Source organism: Hemicordylus capensis, chromosome 4, assembly GCF_027244095.1.
Source record: "Hemicordylus capensis ecotype Gifberg chromosome 4, rHemCap1.1.pri, whole genome shotgun sequence".
In the NCBI taxonomy this organism is placed as follows: domain Eukaryota; kingdom Metazoa; phylum Chordata; class Lepidosauria; order Squamata; family Cordylidae; genus Hemicordylus; species Hemicordylus capensis.
In genome coordinates, this window is record NC_069660.1 from 278,372,679 (window position 1) to 278,396,048 (window position 23,370).

The following is a 23,370-nucleotide window of genomic DNA, read 5'->3' on the forward strand; positions in this document are numbered from 1 at the left end:
ATTTTTAGACCGCCCTTACAAAATAGCTCAGGGCGGTTCACAAACATCAAAGACCCTTTAAAACAATTTAAGAGCACTGGAAGGCCAGGCTGAACAGGTAGGCTTTGGATCTGTTCCAACCTTTTCTCCAGTAGTGGTGGCCATTTTGGAGGCTGCCGTACATGTGCTATGGCCACTTATGTAGGGCAGACCGGGGGGGGGGGATGGCGGAGATACCCCCCCGCCAACCATGGCAGCAATCTCCAAGGCCTGGTGTTTTAGAAATAATATATTTTTTCAAATTTTAGAAGCCCCAAACTGGCTCAAATGAACCAGGGGGTTTGTTGGGGGGCACAAAACTAAACATGCCCAGTTTGGTTCAATTCGAACCAGGCAAACCGGTTTTGTGCAGACATAGACCCTACTTGTGTAGGAATCCTCCATGAGCGATTAAGATAGGATATGGAAATCAAAATAAGGATTCATTCAATCATTCATATTTATATACCACCTGATATATATATATCTCAAGGCAGTGTACATAATCCAATTTATGGGGCAGCCACAGAGAAGGCCTGGCCCTGAGTCGCCACCAGATGAGCTGGTGGCAACCATAACTAGACCTTCCCAGATGATCTTAATAGGTGGCAAGGTTCATGACAAAGAAGGTCTCTCTTATGTACCCTAGACCTAAGCGATTCAGAGCTTTATAGGTAATAACCAGCACCGTTTCTTTCGCTTGGAAACATATCGGCAGCCAGTGCAATTCTTTCAGAATTGGTGTTATATGCTTCCCACAAATCAAGTGTTTGCTGGCCACGTCAATGTCTGTTAATTTTAAAGGCTATATTTTGATAGGATTGAAATTACATAAGAACATGGAAGCTATATGGAAAACTGTGCTTTGCCCAAGCGTTATCAATTGTCTGCTAAACTGTGAAAGCAGGCACATAAGCAGCTCACCGGTGGCTGTGGGACAAGGTCCTTCCAGTGACTCCCTTCTTCATTGATTTCTGTGCATGTGTGAGTGCGTGTGCCCCCAAGCCATGCCCCCACATCCACGTCAGATGGGGAAACTCAGTAATGGGGCTGAATGGCCCCATTCAGGCACTGACCATGCCCCCTGCATCCAACATGGGAACTGGCCACTAGGGATCCTTCCCAGCCAGTGTTTCATTGAAGCACTGGCTGGCTCAGTTTTTGCCCTCTGTGCCTCACTAAGAATGAGGCAGGGGAAAAGGCCTCAAGCCTCTGGGAAGGAGAGGGGTATGCCTCATGTTCCCAGCTGGCAAACATGCCAGCTCGGTGAAGGAGGATCAGGAGCAGGGGTGTGCCCTGGTTAAGGAGGTGCCTTGGTGCCTCCCCCAGACCCTGGCGGTCAAGGGAGTCTCATTCCCCACCTGCTCCATTGTCACTACGCCCCTGTGAGAAAGCTGGAATCTCCTTCCTGTCTTCTTTTGTGTGCTGAATTGTTCTGATTGGCATGAAGAGGTTGTAGGAAGTTGTTTGATTTTTGTGTGGCTGGCGTTGTCACTTACAATCACTTACAATGAGCTTACATCAACCAGCTGGAATTGATGCCACTGGGCTTACCTTTCAAGCATTTAAAACTATTGTGTTTCATGCAGGGTCTCATCCAAACAAACTATGAATGAATTCCAAATGCCTCCCGGATGCAAGAGCAAATGGCTCACAAAGTGAGGGTCATTGAGAATTCCTCGCACTGGCTTGCCAGAACAAAATAGCTGACCTTGGGCAAGAACGACAGGAAGAAAAGATTAATTCTCCCTTATTCTTTCTGTCTAAATTGGATCTTTCTTACAGATTGCCAGAGGTGTGCCTGAGCTGTTTTCTAAAAACAGAAAGAAAAGCCCATTTTTAATGTGTTACTCAGTGACAGCTTTAGCTGAAGTTTTTGTCACTGTGGGCAACCTATCACATTAGTTATCCAACCCAGCCACAGTATACTGAATGTAATTGTCTAAATGAGAATAAATGTTGTTCTAGGCATCTATTTTATGCAGCCATGCTCAGAATTGACAGAGCTTGTTGAGAGAAAATTATATTTGATTTCTGACAAGAGGAGGGAACAATCTCCAATGAACATGCACAAGGTTTAATGACGTGGTTTAGATTTTTTTTAACATCAGTAGCTCTTCCCTAAATAGGAAACTTTATGTAATTTTTTCTACTTCCTAAAGAGGTGCAAGGAAAGGAAAGGAGAGGGCTAGAATGTATACTGATCCATTCCAACATTTTGCTTCATCATTGTTTTTTTACCTCATAAGAAGAGAGAGATTTTTGTCTGATAAAAAGAAAGCAAGAAAATCCCCTGTATCAAGACTGCTTCTCTTTTGCATGATGTTCTGAAGCAAAGTTTCCCAAATAATATATGGCATCCAGAATGTAGACTTCTATAATGCAAATGTTGGTAGCTCCTTAAAGAAGTGGTGGCAATGGTGATGGTAGTGTTTGGTATGTAAACATGCTTAATAGAGGCCATTTATAAGGGTTGGATTCTCACAATCATATGATCCTGGTTAAAAAGTTAACCAGGACTTAAGAGTTAACTCAAGGATTTAACCAGAAGTTAACCTGAATAAAGAGTTAAGCAGGATTGCTAAGCCCCATGTATCTGGTTGTGAGAATGCAGATTTCCTGGACAATCCAGGATAAATAATGCAGTTTAACCACAATGGTTTGACTAGGATTACCTGAGAAATCTATGGTCTCACAACCAGCTCCATGGGGCTCATCAACCCTGGACAAGGAATTGTTAGTTAGTTGGTTGGTTGGTTGGTTGGTTGGTTGGTTAGTTCCCTAATGTGGCTCAGGATGGTTTACATTAAAATTGAAAAAAACATAATAAAACAATTAAAACAAAAATTTTTTAAACCAGATTAAAATTAAAATTAGATATCACTAAAAGCCATAGGGATGTGCATGAATCATTTTTTTAAATTCAATTTGTGCCCAAATTGATTTACCCCTGATTTGTTTTGTGTCCAAATCTGTCCCCCTAAATCACCCCAGATTCTCTTTGGATTTGATTAGATTCGATTCAGATTTGGCTCAGTTTGGACCATGTATAAAGGTCCTGGGGGCACCAGATTTGGGTGGTGGGTAGGACCCATGGGTGCCACCTACCAACCAAATTTTAAGGCAGTGGGACACTTGGTTGATTTTTAATGATTTTATTTAGTTTTTACTGAACATCATAGGAAATATTGGGGATTCAAAGTTTCCCTATCCTAACATGGATTCCCCAGCTTTGATTTTTTTTAAAAGCTAAGCTCTAGCCCTTGTAGAAGTGGAGTTATGGGGCAAAATGTGTGGTCACTATTTTCAAAGTGTTTGTATTATTTGGTGTATAATAATTATTCCTCATAATGAATCCCTATGAGGATTCTTATACACACCTTCATTTCTTCTATTCATTTTGACTGTCTTTTGACAGTGCCAACTGTCAACTGCCATGTGGCAACTACACCCCCGCCAGCAAGGCAGTGGGTTACTCAGTTTATTTTTAAAGGATTTTTTTGAAGTGTTTAGATTCTTTGGTGTCTTTTTTACACACCTTCATTTCTTCTGTTCAATATGACCCCATAACTTTGTGGATGGGGTGGGGAATTAGTGGCATCCCATGTTCCAACTACCCCGCAACTCGCAAGCCACAAGGTACTCCATTTATATTTTAGGAATTTTTGAGCTGTTTAGATTCTTTGGTGTGTCCTCATAGGGATTCATTATGAGGAAAGGTTATTAGACACCAAAGACTCTAAACACTTGAAAAAATTCATAGAACATAAACTGAGTAGTACCCCACCGCCTTGGGGTGTAGCTGGCACATGGCATTTGACAGTTGGCACTGTCAAAAGACAGTCAAAATGAATAGAAGAAATGAAGGTGTGTATAAGAATCCTCATAGGGATTCATTATGAGGAAAAGTTATTATGCACAGAAGAATCCAAACACTTGAAAAATAGTGACTACACATTTTGCTCCATAACTCCACTTTTGGGGAAATTAGTAGGAGGGATTGGAATCTCGAATCAATTCTAATTGAATCTGGCACAAATTGATTTGGACTTGAATCTAGTCATTGGGCCATGGGACGATTTGTTCTGTCTCCAAATCACCCAAATTAGCTAGATTTGGGTACAAATTGATTTGTACCTGAATCAAGTCACACATCCCTAAAAAGCCAGGCTAAAAAGATGGGTCTTGAAGGCTCTCTTGAAGGCCTCCAAGGAAGCTAGTCTTCTTATATAACCACGGGGAATGCATTCCACATGGATGGAATGCCATGTTTGTGAGAATGCAGCCATAATAAACAATTTCTCTTCCTTAGCATTTTTAGAAGTTCCTCAACTATTCTTCAGTACTGTAATTATTCTTTGGCATTTTCTAGCAGCTACCTGGTCCCTCAGAGAAATTGAGAGTCCTGTATCACAACATGATGATGTTTTAGGCATCATTGCATCACTGCAGCTATAAGATCTGCCATAAGGGTTATTTGGGACTTCTTTAACCTACTGTCCATAGAAGACCACATGTAGGTGTGTGTGTGCATGTGTGTGTGTGTGATAAGCAAGAGTCATAAGGTAGACACCCACAACAACCACTTAAGGAACCCTGCTCTAGGATTGAATGGGGACAGTTGCTCCTCACTTGCTAAATATAAGAGAATCACTACTATAAACCGTGACTCTTTGGTCAGTTAGCAAAGGCCATGTAATGCACATGTGTGGCATGGCCTTTTAAACTGTTTTATTCACTGAATTATGCTTTGGTTTTATTGGTCTTTGCTTGCTGCCTTTGTTGCTTCTATTGCAGTTTTGCAACCACCCAAATGGAATTACTTCTGCTGGGCTCTCCATAATTTCCTCACAGGCTACCATCACAGGCTAGACCTGGTGAGGAAGCAATGAAGATTTCAACAGGTATTACTCTTCATTTCCAGCCTAAATTGGACCGGTTTAAACGGGACCCATTTGTTGGCACTGACTCTCTTTTGCATTGACTCTCTTGGCTCCATGACCACATACAGCAGACTTTCGAATTCTCCCTCATGCAGACATCACTGAAATGAACAGAAGGGTTTGGCAGAGAACTTCTTCAAATGTTTGTCTAAGAAAAGCCCTGTTATGTTCAATGTATATACAGTAGTATGCTTCCTATCTATACCCTATATTTGAGGGACCTGGGCCCAGAGTCACTTTTGACATACATGCATGTAGAGTCATTCACACAAAAACACGACATCTGTACACCGAGGGCAGCTCCATGGGGCAAACTACTCAGACAAGGATTCCTCCCCCCACTATCCCCCCCTTTCAGTTTCAGAATTCTGATACGTGGGGCCCAGCAAAACCACCCATAAATGCACTGTACTCCTTTTGTGCCCCCCTCAAATTTTTTGCTGGTGCTACCACTGCTGTACACACATATAATGAAGCTCTTCCCACAATCAAGTGGGAAGGGCTATCCTGTTATACAGGGAGGAAGCCCGAAAGTGCTTACCTTACCTCCCCGCAGACGATCACAATGAACTCCCTGGGTGGGCAGATCGTCCGCCTAGATGAGCAGAGGTTTTGCCCAGGTGCTCTTGCACTGGTTGCGGCACCCGGCAGCTCCAGGGGTGAGGCGAAGGTGAGCACCGCCATGTGGCGCCCTGCCCCCCAGAGCCCCAATAATGCATCACACATTATTATTGGGAGCCCCACTCCCTGAGCGTGCCCGTCATGGCTGCAAGTGGCCGTGGCAAACACATGACCAAGAAAACGGGGTTAACAAAGTGTGCGCTCCGTTAACCTCATTTAAGGGGGAGGGCATTTCGGCAGGGTTGCCACCAGGAGCCATGTGGCTCCTGTTGCTGCACATGACCAGCCGAAACTGGGCTGGGCTCCCTTAGCCCGGTTTCAGCTGGTTGTGAGAATCACCTCACTGTCTGAATAGGGCTGAAGAGTAACATGGAATTGGCTGGCTACAAGTAGACAATAACACAACATCAGTATGTGCTATTGGTCAAGCCTTGTAAGACCATGAAGCAATGGGCTTTTCTTTTTTAAACCAACAATGCCATATTCTCCTTGTGACTGAATAGGTGGTGTGCATGCTGCTCTAACACTGCTGTCTTATTGGCTTTTCCCGTGAGATCTTTTGTCGCTTTCCTGCACTTGTGCTGATGCATATTTGCAGCCTTGACCATGAGCTTCAAACAGGGTGTCCCAGGCCGAGTCATTGGTTTTTTCTGCTTCATATTAGCAACAGGCTTGGATTTCTTGAGTGAAACACATCATTTTTCAGCAATATATCTCCAATGGTGAATGTCTTCTGTTAAAATCAGATTCCACGCATCTTCACAATACCGAGGGCAGCCCAAGCCCCTGCATTTCCTGCAGCTGAATTCATTCAGTTGACATTAACGGGGCTTACATATTAGCCAACAGTGTTAGGAGTGAAGTGCCAGGCACAATACATTTCTGAAGACAACATAGTCTAAAGACCTTTCTTCTATTTGTGGCATTTTTGATCTATTATGTACATTAATTAAATGATGGGAATAGCACAGTTGTTACATGCTGCCTCAATGTGCATTCTATAAGATAATAAAGCCAAATTAGGAAGAAAGAAGAGGAAATTTGTTTCCAGCAAATATTGTAAATCAGTTAGGCACAGAAAGAACAACAATAAAACCTAACAATAAATCCATTGCTAGAAGGCAGCACATCTGAAAATGTTAGATATGCAAGTTATTCATTTCTTTGAATGAATCTGGCCATTTTTAAAAAGTATTCTACCCTCCCGGTTTGGATTCCCCCCCCCAAGTAATACAAATGTGACTGTATAGAAAATACTTATAGAGGCCTCCTCTGATAGCATGGTGCGTCTTAGAAGGTAGCTTAATTAGTTATGCATAAGAGTGTGGTCAGGGGAGTAGCTAGGGGAGAGGTGGCCCGTGTGTGCCTCTCTCCCCAGCGGCTCTCGGAGTGAGGGAGATAATGAAGACAATAGGGAAGGCTGGGGCTGGGGGGCCCTAAGGAGCTTTGGGGCTCAGGTTCTTTGAACCTATCTGCTTAGTTATCGCTATGTCCCTGAGTGTAGTAATAGTTGCATATAGTTCAGGGCCACTAGGTAGCACTGTGTGGGGAGAGGGGAAAGGTTTGGAAAGTGAAAATAAGAGTTAGTTTCTGTTTCAGCTTAATTATTCTCACAAGGAGCAATAAATCTGATCTGTTTTGGGGAGCAGTTTCTACAACTGGAGTCTGTTCTAAACTGCAGTGTGGGACTGGGGTAGGAGAAGGAAAGAAACTCCTTATTTAGAAGGACTCGTGGTATCTGATGTTACTGCTGTGAGTGTCCCATGGGGACACTTACCCATGGGAGATGCTGGGTTTGGTGGACTTATAGCTACAGTGCCTTCTTTTGCTCTTTTTGTCCCATATTACTACTTGAATTGGAAGATCCAGACTGGGATGGGCTTTTAACAGTGACTGACATGGCAGGAACAATTCTTTGTGCGTTCCCCTCCCACTGGCATTAGGGAGGCACTAGGGATGTGCATGGTCCGGACTGGTCCGGACCGGCACCGAGGGGGGGGTCTCCCTTTAAGGGCGGGGGGGGGTAGAACTTACCCCTCCCACCGCTCTTCCACCTCTGGCGCTGTAGTGATAAGCAAAGTTTTTGGGGTGGCAGCATTCTTTGCTGCCGCCCCTGCCCCCATCGTTGATTGTAAAGCCTTCGGAAGGGTTTCAAGAGCAGCACGCATGTGCGTGCAGCGGTGCGCGCCTGTCGCCGCCATGCGCGCGCACCCCGCCTATGTCACACGCACACTGCCCCGCCTACGTCACGCACGCACGCTGCGTGTGATGTAGGTGGCATGCGCGCGCACGGTGGCGACGGGCGCATGCGTGCTGCTCTTGAAACCCTTCCAAAGCCTTTACAAACAACGACGGGAGCAGGGGCGGCAGCGAAGAACGCTGCCGCCCCCAAATCTTCGCTTATCACTACAGCGCTGGAGGGGGAAGAGCGGCAGGAGGGGTAAGTTCTACCCCCCCGCCCTTAAAGGGAGACCCCCCCCTCGGTGCCGGACCTCCAGACCGGACCAGTCCGGCTCCGGACCTATCCGGAGGCCTCTAACATGGCCTCCGGACTGGTCCGTGCACATCCCTAGGAGGCACTAATACAGGACTGTTCAACTTCAGCCCTCCTGCTGGCCTACAACTTCCATAATCCCTGGCTACTGGCCACTGTGGCTGGAGATTATGGGAGCTGTAGTCCAAAAACAGGAAGTAGCTGCCATCACACTTACAGTGTACACCTCTTTAGGCAAACACTGTAAATGTATGGGGCACATTGGGACTGTTGAATGATTGATGCATTGCACAAGACTTTCAGTAAGCTTTTGGAGGCTGTACTCAGGTACAGCCTCCTTTTAAAATAGCATCTGGATGAGGCTTATGTTTGACAGTTTTGGAGCAAATAATTGAAAAATGCAGAACAGCAGTGAGTAGGGAGAAAATTAAATGTGTGGGAGGATATGTGGTATGTGTCACTCCATGTCCTTGAACAAGATGAAGATTGAGCAAAGGATGATCTGCTGTGGCTTCAGCAAGACTTCAACAAGAGAAATGCCTCATGTGACCAAACAGAAGGCTAGAGGAAGTTGGGCTGCAGAAAGTGGGCTTTCCAGGGGTAGCCAGGAACACATCTGTATCTGCAGAATGCAAGCTGTATTTGTTAGTATGTTCTGTGTGCACACACATGTGCATACTGTTGCCAGAATAGCTTATTTGGGGGAGGCGGTAAGCACCCCTACATGTGATTCGGAGCTATGGGCTCCCAGCCTCCATCTTGGAAACTTGAGCTCATGGGATTGTGAACTTTAGCAGTGGACGTAGCCAGACCCAAAAATGCTGAAAAACTACAAATTTCAGTATGCTGGGGCTCATGAAATACCCAAATACTATGTGGAGGTGTACTTGGACAACTAAACATAAGTGCCTGTCTAATTCTCTACTATGCATTGTAGCATCACTATTACACAAGTTTTAAAAATAAATGGAGAATTTGACTTTTCCCAGATACTCTGAAAATAATTAAAGGATATGCAGAGTAAACTGTGTCACTGCTTGGAATATATTCTAGCATTTCAGAAAGACAATTAAAATGAGAGAAAGAGAGCAAGAATCTCCCAGTGGGCCTTAATACTAAGGATTTAACACTGATTCAAAGACAAACTCACCATTAATAGCCATATTATTAAGCCATCACATTTAACTCACTTATCACAAGAAGCAAAGTAAGAGCAAATAATTACAATCCTAGCTCATAAGCTTCAACTCAGTATTCACAAGCCCTGATTCTCTGTACATAGTGCCAATCTGAATATGTGTACAGTGACTTATATTATATTAAAAAAATTTTTTTTAACCTGTAGCCCCTCCGGTGGGCTTCCTAAAGGGCATGGTGGGAGTCTGCAAAAGTTCCCTCTTCCCCCGCTAGCCTCCAGGGCCTCACAGGGACCATTTGAGAATGTGTGGTGGCCATTTAAAAATTTTTTTTAAAGGCTGCTGAAAACAAAATAGCTGTTGTGCATGCTCAAATGGCCTCTGCAAGGCCTGGCATGGCCTAGGGCCTCACAGAGGCTGTTTGAGCATGCACAGTGGCCAGTTTGCTTTCAGTGGTCATTTAAATTTTTTAAAAATTTTTTAAAATGGCGCCCCCCTTCAAGTGGCACCCGGGGCACATGCCCTGCCTGCCCCACCATAGATACGCCCCTGCTCTCTCCACTTGGAGACATCCCGGTTGGCAGATAAGCGTTACGTTTCCCCATTCAGACTTACATATACACTTCCTTCCAAACCAATCCTCCTTTTGTTCCCCAAGATTACACCCAAGTTGATGAATTCATGCAAACATGAATTCCTTTGTTCCACACGGGTTTCAGCCCCTCCAGCCAGGGTGCTTGACTTGTGCACTGCCTCAGGGCCTGAATTTGTCTATTTGTATCTCAGATCCAAACACATGTTTAGAGTACTCAGAGCACCCAGGGAGCTCTCAGAACCTACCCTAAACCCAAGGAGAAAGGACCCTGTCTCCACACTTACATGGACCTATTCCATGCTGGTTCTTCAGCCTGGGGGTAGCTATGCTGCACCACTTGCCTCTTCTTTTTCCTGCCTTTCTGCTCTACTCCTGTGAGAAGGTCTGCCTGGGTATTTCTCTGCAAGTGCAGTGAAGGCACCAGCAGATCAGGACCAGAAATATTAAGTTCCTATCCCTTTAAAACTCTCCACCCCACTCCGCTTTCCTCCTTTAAGCCTGCTTTTTAGTCCTTTCTCCAGTAATCCTTAAGCTGGTTTATTGACAATTGGGACCTTAAGCTAAAATGCCTCTACGTGAGATTCTTGTTATTACTGCCAGTTAGAATTTTATTGTTTTGCCTAATCACCTTTTAAAACCTACTTTCCAGTAGGCTTATGAGATCACCTGATATTCTGTGTGTGTCTCCATGTGTCCCCCCTATCAACTTCACAACGCTTGGACCAATATGAACTAAATCGTGTACAGTTGTAGGGACACATAGGGGCACCTAAACGGCATAGTTTGGAATGATGTCATCCACCCTGATCCAAGATGGTGGATGCATAAACTTTTGAGGCGCAAGTGGGCTAACTTGTGAACTGCTTAATCAATTTGAACCAAACTTGCTACAGCTGTAGGGACACATAGGGATACCCAAATGGCATGGTGTGTGATGATGTCATCCACTCCAATTCAAGTTGGCAGCTGTGTGAACATCCGAGGTGCAAGTGGGCTAATTTGTGGACTGTCTAACTGATTTAAACCAAATTGCATACAATGGCAGTGAGTGACATGCAGGGACATCTCAACGGCATAGTTTGTAATGATGCCATCCACCCCAATCCAAGATGGTGGACACGTAAACTTTTGAGGTGCAAGTGGGCTAACTTGTGAACCGCTTAACCAATCTGAACCATATTTCCTATACCTGTAGGGACACGCAGGGATGCCCAAATGGTGTGGAGTGTGATGATGTCATCCACTCCAAGATGGCAGCCACGTGAACATCTGAGGCACAAGCGGGCTAATTTGTGGACTGTCTAACCGATTTAAACCAAATTGCATACAGTTGCAGTGAGTGACACACAGGGACACCTCAGTGGCATAGTTTGTGTTGATGCCATCCACCTTGATCCAAGGTGGTGGACACATGCACTTTGGAGGTGCAAGTGGGCTAACTTGTGAACCTCTTAAACGATTTGAACCAAATTTGCTACAGCTGTAGGGACACATAGGACACCTCAACAGCATAGATTGTGACAATGTCATCCAACACAATTCAAGATGGCAGATACGTAAACTTTTGAGGCACAAGTGCAATAACTTGTGGACAGTCTAACTGATTTGAACCAAATTTTATACAGCTGTATGGACACATAGAGATGTCCCAATAATGTAGTTTATGATGATGTCCTCCACCTTGATCCAAGATGGTGGACATGTGAACTTTTAAGGTGTAAGTGCACTAATCTGAGGACTGTCTAACCCATTTGAACCAAATTTGATACAGTTGTAGTTAGTGACACACAGGGACACCTCAATGGTATAGTTTGAAATAATGTCATCCACCCTGATCCAAGATGGTGGATGCATGAACATTCGTAGTGCAAAAGATCTAACTTGTGAACCTTGTTTTGAACCAAATTTAGTTCAGTTGTAGAGACAGTGAAAGTAGGCTGATTAGTTCTTACTAGAACAACTTGTCTCTTTTATCCTTTTATCCTTAAATAAATCTGACTGTATTGCACATCCACCTACTCGTCATTTTCCAGACCAAAACTTTGCTTTGATTGATACTTTGGTGAACTGCTCCATATAATCACACGGATTCTCCACATTAGCCCAAAAGCCTGATTGGAATGTTTAGCCAGCACTCCAGAGCAGTTCCATTAACAATACTTGTGTGTATGTAACATGTGTATACATTCATATATATTATAGAAATCACCAAAATATTTTACAGATTCCTCATGTATGTTTCATGATCTTTAAATGTATTCTCTGTTCAGTGCGTGAATGTTTTAAATCAGGCTACTTTGCTGAAATGAGATTAAAGTATTCACAGGATTAATATGATTGCTTTTTGATGGGAGTTTTAATAATAAATGAGTGTATTCAATAACAAGTACTACCACTTTTTAATTCCAGAATTACTTCACATCAAAGGGATAGTGTTAGCATTAAGCAATAAGTGCCTTCTGGTAGCACTTTAGACTTTGGGGGAGGCTTTATTTAAATGAGCCATGGAGTTAAAGTCCTATTTCAGAATAATGATACTGTAGGAAATCACAAATTTTAAGTGTAGGAAAAAATGGCTTAATAATGGCATCCAACAATCTATACTATTGATCCTGATGCCAAAGTGTGCTCCATAAGTACCTTAACTCAAAATGTAGCATCAGGATAGTTAGCTGAATACTTCACAAGTGATAATGAGCATATTTCCCCTAATGTAGTTTGTTTTCAGAATATGGTTTTTATGTGGTGTACTTCAGAGAAGCAGCCATTCATAATCTGTATGACAATGCCTAGATATTTACTAAGCATTTATTTATACTATTTTTGTCTTTCTCTTCAAATAAAAGCATTCCAGGATGGCTTACACAATTAAAACAAACATCAAGCAGTAAAATACCATTTTTAATAAGTTGTTGTATTAAGAACTAATCAGCCTACTTTCCCTTCACTGTCTCTACAACTGGTCTAAATTTGATTCAAATCAAAGTCCACAACTTAGATCTCTTGCACCTCATATCTTCATGCATCCACCATCTTGGATCAGGGTGGATGACATCATTACAAACTACACCATTGAGGTGTCCCTGTGTGTCACTCACTACTGAAATGAAAACAGACTCGTGAGCCTCCCTAGGGAGGGCACTTCACAAATGAGACACTGCCACAGAAAAAGCCTCACTTTGGGGTCCCTGCAGACTGTCTCTCTGGTGGAATAGGAAGCAGAAACCCAAAGAAGGGCCTCCAAGGCTAATCTCTACATCTGGGCAGGTTGATATATGGTGGTTATGTATGGCTCTAGGTGCATGGTGGCCATTATTAAATCGGTAGGGTATGTGGATAATTAGCGAGCACCTACGATAAAGTGCTTAAGGGAGGAAAGGAAAGGGGAATTTAAAAAAAACTTGCTTCCTTTGTGTGTGAAGAAGTGGGAGGATGTGTGCTGCCACCAATACTAACTCCTTGGTAAGCATAATGCTTATGCCTTCATACTACTGCTCACTGCTGCATAGGATTTTTCCAGGCAGAATGAAATGAGGTGGAATGAACATCCTTGCCCCAGCCAGTTTTGGGAAGGATCTCTTGGTGAATCAGAGTTCTGATCTGATCTGATCTGTGTTCTGATCTGATCTGATCAGGGTTGTTCTGATCTGATTTTGGTGAATCAGGGTTGTTCTGTTTTGTAGAGACACCCCCACCATTTAGTCACAGTGGATGTCTGCACATGAATGCACTTCACTAATAAACAAGGCGATGATTTTCAGGTACAAATATGCTTTTTTGGTCCACCATTGTGAACACCATGAAAATACTTGGCTGCTATAACAATGACTAAACAATGTTAAAAAGTTTTAATATTTTAATGTTGGATTTTTAAATGATTTTAATGTTAATGGTTTTAATGTTTACATGATTTTAATTGTTTTATTGATTTAATGTTTAAACGTTTTTAACTGTAAACTGCCCAGAGATCCAGGTTGTGGGCAGTATAAAAATATGCTAAATAAATAAATAAAGAATTGAGAAAATCAGCAGCTGAATCTTACTGTATGAACAATACTTGACTGATTAGGGCTGCAGTTCTATACCCATTTACTTGGAGTCAATTCCACTGAAATCAGTGGGACTTGTTTCTGATTATAGGACTTTGTTGCACAGTTAGGATTAGGAGTACATATAATAATATATTATAATATACAGTTCATATAACAACAACAACAATAATAATAGTAATAGCAATCATTATCATAACAATCATAATCTTCAACAGTCCTAAAACAGGGCTGTTGAAAATAAAGGAATCAAAGGATGAATACAAGAAACAGCAGATGAGGAATCGATGAGAGAAATGGCACAACAAACCATTGCAAGGCCAGTTCTTTAATGACAAACAATCGAAAGTCAACAATAGCACAACATGGCAGAGGTTAAAGAAGGGGACACTGAAGAAAGAAACGGAAGGTCTCATTTTTGCAGCACAGGAACAATCACTATGAACAATTATAAAAGCAGTAATTGATAAGACCCAGAAAGAGAGTAAGTGTCAGTTATGCAAGGAAGCAGATGAGACTGTTGAGCACCTTGTATGTTTTGTAAGAAAATCACTCAGACTGATTATAAGGAAAGACACAACAAAGTTGCTGAAATAATCCACTGGAACTTTTGCAAGAATTACAAATTGCCAGCAAGCAAGAATTGGTGGAATTATGCAAGTGAGAAGGTCACAAAAAATAAGGAGGCAAAAATCCTTTGGGATTTTTGAATACAAACTGATGGGTATTTGGTGCACAATACGCTGGATCTGAAAGTCATCAAGAAGAATTGGGTTCTGATAATTGATATTGCAATCCCAGAGGATAGACGAGTTGATGAAAAACAAATGGAGAGAATAACTAAATACAAGGACCTTCAGATTGAAAGTGAGCGGCTCTGGAAAAAGAAAAAATTAGTGGTGCCAATAGTTGTTGATGCCCTTGGTGCAGTACCAAAAGAACTTGAACACCATCTTGACACCTTTGGCACTGATAAAATTACAACACATCAACTACAAAAGGCCACACTACTTGGGACAGCACGAATACTATGACGCTATCTTTAATTTTTCTTTCATTAACTTCACACGCTGAAGTTAAAAGAAAAATTGGAAGTGAATACATCAGGAGAGTTAGAAAAATTCTAAAGTCCAAACTCAATGGCGGGAACACCATACACGCCATAAACACCTGGGCTATACCTGTTATCAGATACACTGCAGGAATAATAGACTGGACCCAGGCAGAGCTAGAGACGCTAGATCGTAAGACCAGGAAAATAATGACCATCAATCATGCTCTGCACTCCTGCAGTGACGTAGATAGGCTATACCTCCCTCGCAGCTCAGGTGGAAGAGGGATGCTGCAAGTCCATCAAACAGTAGAGGAGGAGACAAGAGGCCTTGCAGAATATATAAAGGACAGTGCAGAAGATGCACTTCAAATGGCCAATAACGCGAAACTATTCAACACCAATGAAACAAAGCAGGCCTACAAGAAAGAACAAGTCAAGGACCAAGCAGAAAAATGGAAAAATAAGCCACTGCATGGTCAATATTTGCACAATATAAGTGGAAAATCAGACATCACCAAGACCTGGCAATGGCTTAAGAATGGCAACTTGAAGAAAGAAACAGAGGGTTTAATACTGGCTGCACAAGAACACGCACTAAGAACAAATGCAATAAGAGCAAAAGTAGAAAAATCAACCACTAACGGCAAGTGCCGCCTTTGTAAAGAAGCAGATGAAACCGTGGACCACCTAATCAGCTGTTGTAAAAAGATCGCACAGACTGACTACAAACAAAGGCATGACAAAGTAGCAGGGAAGATACACTGGAACATCTGCAAAAAATACAAGCTACCTGTAGCCAAAACCTGGTGGGACTATAAAACTGAAAAAGTTGAAGAAAATGAAGATGTAAAAATATTATGGGACTTCCAACTACAAACAGACAAACATCTGCCACACAATACACCAGATATAACTGTAGTCGAGAAGAAAGAAAAACAAGTCAAAATAATTGACATAGCAATACCAGGGGATAGCAGAATAGAAGAAAAAGAAACAGAAAAAAATCACCAAATACAAAGATCTACAAACTGAAATTGAAAGGCTGTGGCAGAAAAAGACCAAAATCATCCCAGTGGTAATTGGCGCCCTGGGTGTAGTTCCAAAAGACCTTGAAGAGCACCTCAACACCATAGGGGCCACAGAAATCACCACCAGCCAATTACAAAAAGCAGCTTTACTGGGAACAGCCTATATTCTGCGACGATATCTATAACCATTGACAATAAAATTCTGGCATCCCAGGTCCTTGGGAAGGACTCGATGTCTGGATAAAACAAACCAGTCAATAACACCTGTCTGACTGTGTAAACAAGAAATAATAATATAATAATAATACCAGTAGTAATTGGCTCCCTAGATGCAATTCCACAGCACCTTGAAGAGCACCTCAGCATCATATGGGCCACAGAAATCACCATCAGCCAATTACAAAAAGCAGCTTTACTGGGAACAGCCTATATTCTGCGACAATATCTATAATAGTAACAGCAACACTATTGATAATAAAATTCAGCCATCCCAGGTCCTTGGTAAGGAATCGATGTCTGTATAAAACAAACCAGTCAATAACACCTTTCTGACTGTGTAAACAACAACAATAACAACAACAACAATAATACTTTTTAAAACAAACAAACAAACAAACACACTTTATTTGTTAGACAACCCATAACAAATTGTTCTCTGGGTGTGACTTACAACACACTATAAAACATGAGATAAAAACACACAACACATTAAATCATAACAGACCAAAAAAGGAAGAGGGCTGGGGGGAGAGAATACAAAATACAATACAAAACAATATTTAAAAGAGCTTTTTATTATCAGTTAAAATCAGATCAAAATTTAAAGTTTAAAACACCTGAGTAAACAAAAAGGCCTTTACCTGGCGTCTAAAAGAACTAACTGATGAAGCCAGGAGAACCTTACTGGGGAGGCTATTCCATAAACTCATAGACCTTGCTTTCCCCTCCATTTCCATCACCCAACCTAATATGCTGTCTGAAAGTATGCATATGTGTTGGTTCATGTTTGCATTTCTAACAGTTCAGAATCCTTAAAACCAAGTGCCGTGTATGTGGATTCTCGTTAATTTGAATGTTTGCCTTTTCAAAATTCATATCATTTAAAGTCAACTGTTGCCTTTCAAAATACAGAAAATATCTTATTATTGTAAGAGATAATTGAGGTAGAAGTGGATGCAAGACAGTACTAACATATCAAACAAAATCTACAAATTTGTATCTATTTTTATTATACTACTACTTTATGTACCATATATGCAACATCATAGTTTACAGTGGAGCTCACCCTCAGTTTCCAGGTGCAAATTTACATTTTAGAATAAAATGTTTCATTTTGTACTTTTTCATTTTGTACTCATCAAATTGGTTATAACTTTATTGACTTACTATTCAATGGGCATATTGTTCAGTTAAGATCTTCTGTAGCTGATAGATAATGAGGTGAGTCTCACGATCAGTGAGACCCACTGTTGTAGGTTCTGCGGGGAGAGTGGGCTTAGCCTGCAATCCCCGCAGACGATCACTACTGCAGCTCGGATCGGCCGCCCACATGACTTCCAGCTCCGTCACAGAGCCGGTGGGGGCTGCAGGGATTGGGGGCTGTGCAGCCCCCGGAAGTTCCAGGATGCCCCATGCAAGTGTGTGGAGCATGCTGGAGAGACTCCTGAATCCGGGAGGCTGCTTGCAGCCTCCTGGCTGGGGGTCGCCTTGTGTGCTGCCGTGATGTGGAACTGTGCTGCAGCAATACACGATCAGGAAGTCTGGGTTAGAGGGAGGGCTACTTTGGCGGGCTAGCTGCCAGGGAACCATGATGACTGTAAAGTGAGCTAAACTTTAGTGATCGTGAGAATACCCTCAATGCTTACAGGGTGGGTCTGGTAGAAGAAACCATTATAAAACATATTACATTCCCCTGGTTCTCCTGCTTAGTGGGTCTGACAGAAGAAACCACTATAACACATATTATATTCTTCAGACCTAATAGCAATTTTATTGTATGTTCAGCACAAAATATATGAGCCAATTCTAATGACTACTATTAGGCTGAATTTTCAGGGAACATATAAATGTTGTTTTGCTTGCAAAATATAGAAATGTTGCTATCAATTAACTTGTCCATGGCTCAGTAAAATGAAGAAAATGTACAGATTAATTTTACGTTGTATCATCATTTTCCTAATTACATGATAAAAGAAGCAAGAGGGGTACTAGTTTTTACTCAATTTCTATTATTGATTGATTTGGAAGCTTGGTGTAGGAGACTGCTTTGGGACTCTGATACCACTACCAGCAAGACTGCAACAAGATGTGCTAGCAGTCATTACAGATGAAAGCAGCGACTTCCTCAAAATCCCATCTGCAGATTACTTAAGAATAAGAGAGGTAAGCAAATTCTTTTGATCAAAGATGCTTTTGGCAAGAACAAGAAATTATCATGCCTTTTCAAATATATTGTGATTATCCTTTATTTATATGTGGATTTATAAACAGCCTTTCATAAAAGAATATCCCAAGGCAGTGTACAAAAACAACACAAATCAATAAAAAAAATCATAAAACAATAAACTCACTACCATAAAAACCAAGTTAGCAGCCGTAAGAGAGTACAGCACAACCCACTAAGAGCTAAAAGCTTGGATGAACAAAATAGTTAAAACACAACTCCAGAAGGCAGTAAGGGCAGGCAGAGAGTGAATATCCCTGAAGAAGGCATTCCAACAACTGAAGAGGCTATGTCCTTAGCCTCCAACAACTCCTTAGCCTCCTTACAACCTCCTTACAACTCCTCCTCCTTACAACCTCCTTACAACTCCTTAGCCTCTAGCATTTCATTGAGGAGAATAGGGAAATGTCTGTGAATGTGTAGGGCTGTAGCCAAGCAAACAGGGAGGTGTGGCTGGAGATTATGGGAGTTGTAGTCCAAAAACATCTGGGGGCCTAAATTGAGCACGCCTGCTCTAGGTGGTTCACAAATATAAACTAGGTGGTTCACAAATATAATGTGTAGATGTGTGTGATCAATCAACCTGGCAGGCATGGTATACAATGACTAGCACCCTGATTAATGCTCACTCTGTGTGTGCAGTCAAAAGAAGCATGTGTTCAGTGGCTGCATTCCCACTCCAGCAGTGTGAGCACTCACATCCGGGGGTGCTATTTTTGCCAATCCATCAGCCAGAAGCACTTTGTGCCACCCAGAATTATGTACCTGAGGTTCATGCAGCCTCCAGAGTCATAATTTGGGGTGACACAGAATGCTTGCAGGGGAAGAAGAGATCTGTGAAAATCAGTGCTCTAAACACAAGCTCCCTGAAGTGGGAATGCAGCTGCTGTGCATGTGTTTCATTTGCATGCATGCAGTGTTAGGATGTCAGCCACAGCTAGTGCAGAGGCAATGCCAAGCATCCTGAGAGGCATGGTTTACATTTCTGACTACAAGCAAGCCACAAATGGAAAGCAGGTAATAAAGCATATGCAGCAGAATGCATTATTCCAGATTGCCAGAGTGGATGTGCCAATGATCCTTCAGGGCCCAAACTGTTAAGGATTGGGTGAACAGCTGTCACCTATCACTACCTGTCACATTTCAGCTGCCTGCGTGGAAATTTGTTTTCAGGCTACACTCCTGATTGTGACCCACCAGGCTGAACACTGCTCACAAGGGCTGCCAAAGTAGTGCTGAATTATGTCCTTTGCAATGAAGGTCCAGATTTGGGAAGGGTTTGTGTCCAAATTGGAAGGGACTTGGGGGGCTTAAACTGCTGGAATACATTTGTTTCAACACCGCCACTGCCCCCTTTTGAAATTTGGTTCCAGTACAAAATCAAACTGAAGTTGATTGATTGATAAGATTTGCAGTGCACAACCGCAATTGGCTGTTGATTAACTTTGTGCAGCCTTAAATCTAGATGTTAATAGGCATGAGTGACCAGTCTGGAAAAACTGAAAATGATCATCTACTCCTACCCAATTAGTTGCTTAACTTATATACACAATTAAATGCAGAATTGGTGCAGTTTTTCCATTGTATCAGCCAGATCTTATGTTTCGAAATCTGCATTTGTATATCAAGACTGCCAACAAACACTTGATGGCAAATTTCACTTAAAGAATTGATTCTTTATCTCTCTTGTTTTTAAAAAAATGTTCTTACCATTTGCAGCCAAAGTGTAATATCACAAATTACTATGTAAATGTGTAGAGTAACTCAGTGCAGTACCAAATAAATACCTATTTTTGATTGATAGACAACAGTTTATTTTCCATTATTTGACTATTTGCTTCTCTTTTTTTGCCAGACAGTAAACTTTTTATATAGTCCTATATATGGAAAATAGTGACTGACATCCAGACTATTGGCACACCATTGCACAAGAGACTGGTATTTTTAACAATCTGTCTTGATGCCCCCTATGCCCTCTGAAAGCATATCCGTGAGGGCTGCCAAACCCTCAGGGACATATTTTCAGGAGACACAGTGGGCTTCAGAGAAAGGGGAGATAATTGAAATTTGTCCTTCCCCCTCACACAGCAACACACTGTTAATCTGGATGCCAGTTATTGTTGCACTAATAATGTGCTACTTTGGATGTCAGCCAGTGTTTTCAGAGTTGCAAGGTTCAAGTGTTAAATCCCTTTAATGCCTGATAGCTAAATGTTCTATCAGGAGTACATGGTAACTGTGTACAGTATTGTGAGTCAGAACCAAGCCTTATTAATCTAAGATTGGAACTACATTTCCTTTAAGACTTTTTTTTGTTCCTGCACAACCCAGATGCTTTTGATTTGCTAAGCTGCAGTTTATACTTCAAGCGGTCCATGCCTCTTTGTTGAGATTGACAGGACTGACTCTGAGATATATTTATGCTGCAAACACAGTGTATTAGAAAAATAAAATATGCCTGTTTTGAAAAAAGAAAGTGATTGTTTTCTTGAAAAGAATTGCAGCAAAAAACAAACTTAAGCATTTCTCAAACTATCAATACATAAGAAGCTCAGATATATTGATCTCTAAGCTTGTAAAACAAACAAAAATATTTTCACATACTTAGGTGGGTGAGTAAATAAGTTATCCAACCGGTCAGCCTTAGGGCTATCTGGAATGTTGACTGTAGGGGTGTGCATGGATTAGCTGGCACAGTTCAATCCAAATTCAAACAGAATTTGGACCAAACCACCAGTATTCAAACCAATGGGCCCAGCTGATCAGTTTGATAAAACAGCTCAAACTGGTTTGAAGAGGTTCGTGATTGAACTGCTAGAACTGGGCCGGTTCGCAGTGATCCCTAACTGGTCCAGTTGGCTATTGAACCAGTTCTTCACATTGCTAATTGAGTGGCCCAGAAATAGACTCCACATTATGAAATTTGATGTTGGATTTCAGAAACACATGTAGCCACTAGAAAATAAGGCAAAACTCAGGCATGGGAATGGGGCTGTAGCTCAGTGATTGAGCATCTGCTTTGCATGAGAAGGTCCCAGGCTCAATCCTGGACATCTCCAGCTAGGGCTTGGAGAGGCTCCTCCCTGCAAACTTGGATTGCCACCGTCAGTCACTGTAGTCAGTACTGAGTAAGATGGATTCATGGCCTGACTTCATATAAGGCAGCTTCCTGTGTTCAAATGTGCATGGGAATGTGTGTATGATTGACCCAATCTCCTCTTTTATTCCACCCGAGGTGGAGAGAGAATCACCTTGTTTCCTACATTTGGCGGTAACTCACACGTGCATTCCAATGCATCCAAGGCCCAGCACTATAACCCAATGCCCAAAAGCAATTTCTGGACCTACTAGCAGCCACAGGCCTATAATACCTCAGTGCATGATGGCTAATTGACAAACCTATTTTTAAAAAATGTTGTGGCTGGTTACAAACCTGTACCTTGACATTTTGGTATGCTGCCTGAAGACATGGTCCACCATGTTCTGGAAAATCTCTGAAGTGTGGTTTGGCCTACAAGGTGGTCAGTAATGACCTCAACATACAAGCCATCACCCCCACAAGATCAATCACTAAAAATAAGCTCATCACATTAGCTATCATATCAAAATGGTTGTGTGAATCATCCATGTGTTAGCAGTGTCACACATTCAGGTTGTTAAATGGTATCTGCACCTGGGATGTGAATGATGTAGTGATTGAACTCTCAGATCTAGTTGTGGTGTTGCATTACTGTACTTGTATATAAAATTAGCCACAAATATTGACTAATATTAGTCACAGATTACTATCATGCCAGTAAGGTTAGATGTAAGCATATGGGCCTGGCTGGGGAGTTCTGCAGCATCTCTCTTATCAGCTATGTAATTAACCTGATAAGAACTCGCATCTTTGACTATGAGGCTGTTCATATGAGCAGCCCTACCTGGGTTTGTGCAGTCCTACTGGAGTAGGGATGCTTGTGTGAAGCCCAGGAATTCACATGAGCCTGGGCTATTACCTAGGTAGAAAGGCGCCCTTGAACTGGGGAGCCTGGTTGTGTGTCACAATGTTGGGCACCTACAGTGCCCAGCTTGAAGGGTAATACCCCAATGCACCATACTCCTCACTTGGTGCATTGTGGGATTTCTGGGGGCCTGGCAGTGTTTCCCCAGCCTCCAGAATGCTGTACCACTTGCTGCTGCAGCAATCGTGTGTGTGGCTGAGTGGTGCAGTGTGAGGACTGTCTTGGTCATGTGGGGGAAGGTAGGTATACTTCTGTCTCCCCCCCAGCCCTCCCTAGCCACCAGGGATTTCAGTCATGTGAATGACCTTTATATCTCAACTGATTCTGAGCTTCCATCTTTGTAGGTACATTCCAAGTCATGTGTGGCCTTGCTGACCATTTGGAATGGATCTGTGTGGGAATTATTTCAAAATTGTGAATGTGATGTGGCTTCCCACACTGTTTAGATTATCTCAGCCACACCATGGTAACCTCCCCACCGTAACCCTAAAAATAATGGCCACCTATGTGGTAGTGAGCATAAGACAAAAGTACAGGAATGTAATGTCACAAGTAGACCATATTCATAATTCATGTCTCATTCTAAATCATTTCTGTCTCCAGGAAATTAATCAGTTATTCTAACTGTACAGGATCTTGCTTGTATTGTGATATACCCCTACTAAATACTCAGAAGGACTTGATTTCCCCTGTGAAACTTGAAAGACGCAAACATTGCATTTCTTTTCTGCTTTCCCCCCCTTATATTTGTTTCCATTTCCTTTCTCTCTCTTTTAAAACATATCTTTTATTGCTACTCTTGAGCATGAAACTCTCTTTCAGGAAATAGCAAAGCGTGAAAAGCTTGCCAAAGAAGAATTAATCCGTGGCTCTCCATATTATCAGAGCTGGCCTATGGTATTTATATTTCATCTGACTGCTCAGTTAAAATGGAGGACATTTCCAACAGACCATGGTGAGTGAGTGTTTCATTTTTATCTACTTC

At 42.1% G+C, this 23,370-nt stretch overlaps 1 protein-coding gene across 4 annotated transcripts in view; it reads left to right on the top strand.

Annotated features, from left to right (window-relative positions):
• The window catches only part of CNBD1 (cyclic nucleotide binding domain containing 1), a 275,403-nt gene that overhangs the window by 151,318 nt on the left and 100,715 nt on the right, over nucleotides 1-23,370 (top strand). For all 4 annotated transcript variants that reach the window (XM_053313410.1, XM_053313411.1, XM_053313413.1 and 1 more), the window contains 2 exons: nucleotides 18,186-18,320; nucleotides 23,208-23,340. In XM_053313410.1, the coding sequence (XP_053169385.1) occupies nucleotides 18,186-18,320; nucleotides 23,208-23,340 (268 nt within the window). The remainder of the gene's footprint in view (nucleotides 1-18,185; nucleotides 18,321-23,207; nucleotides 23,341-23,370) is intronic.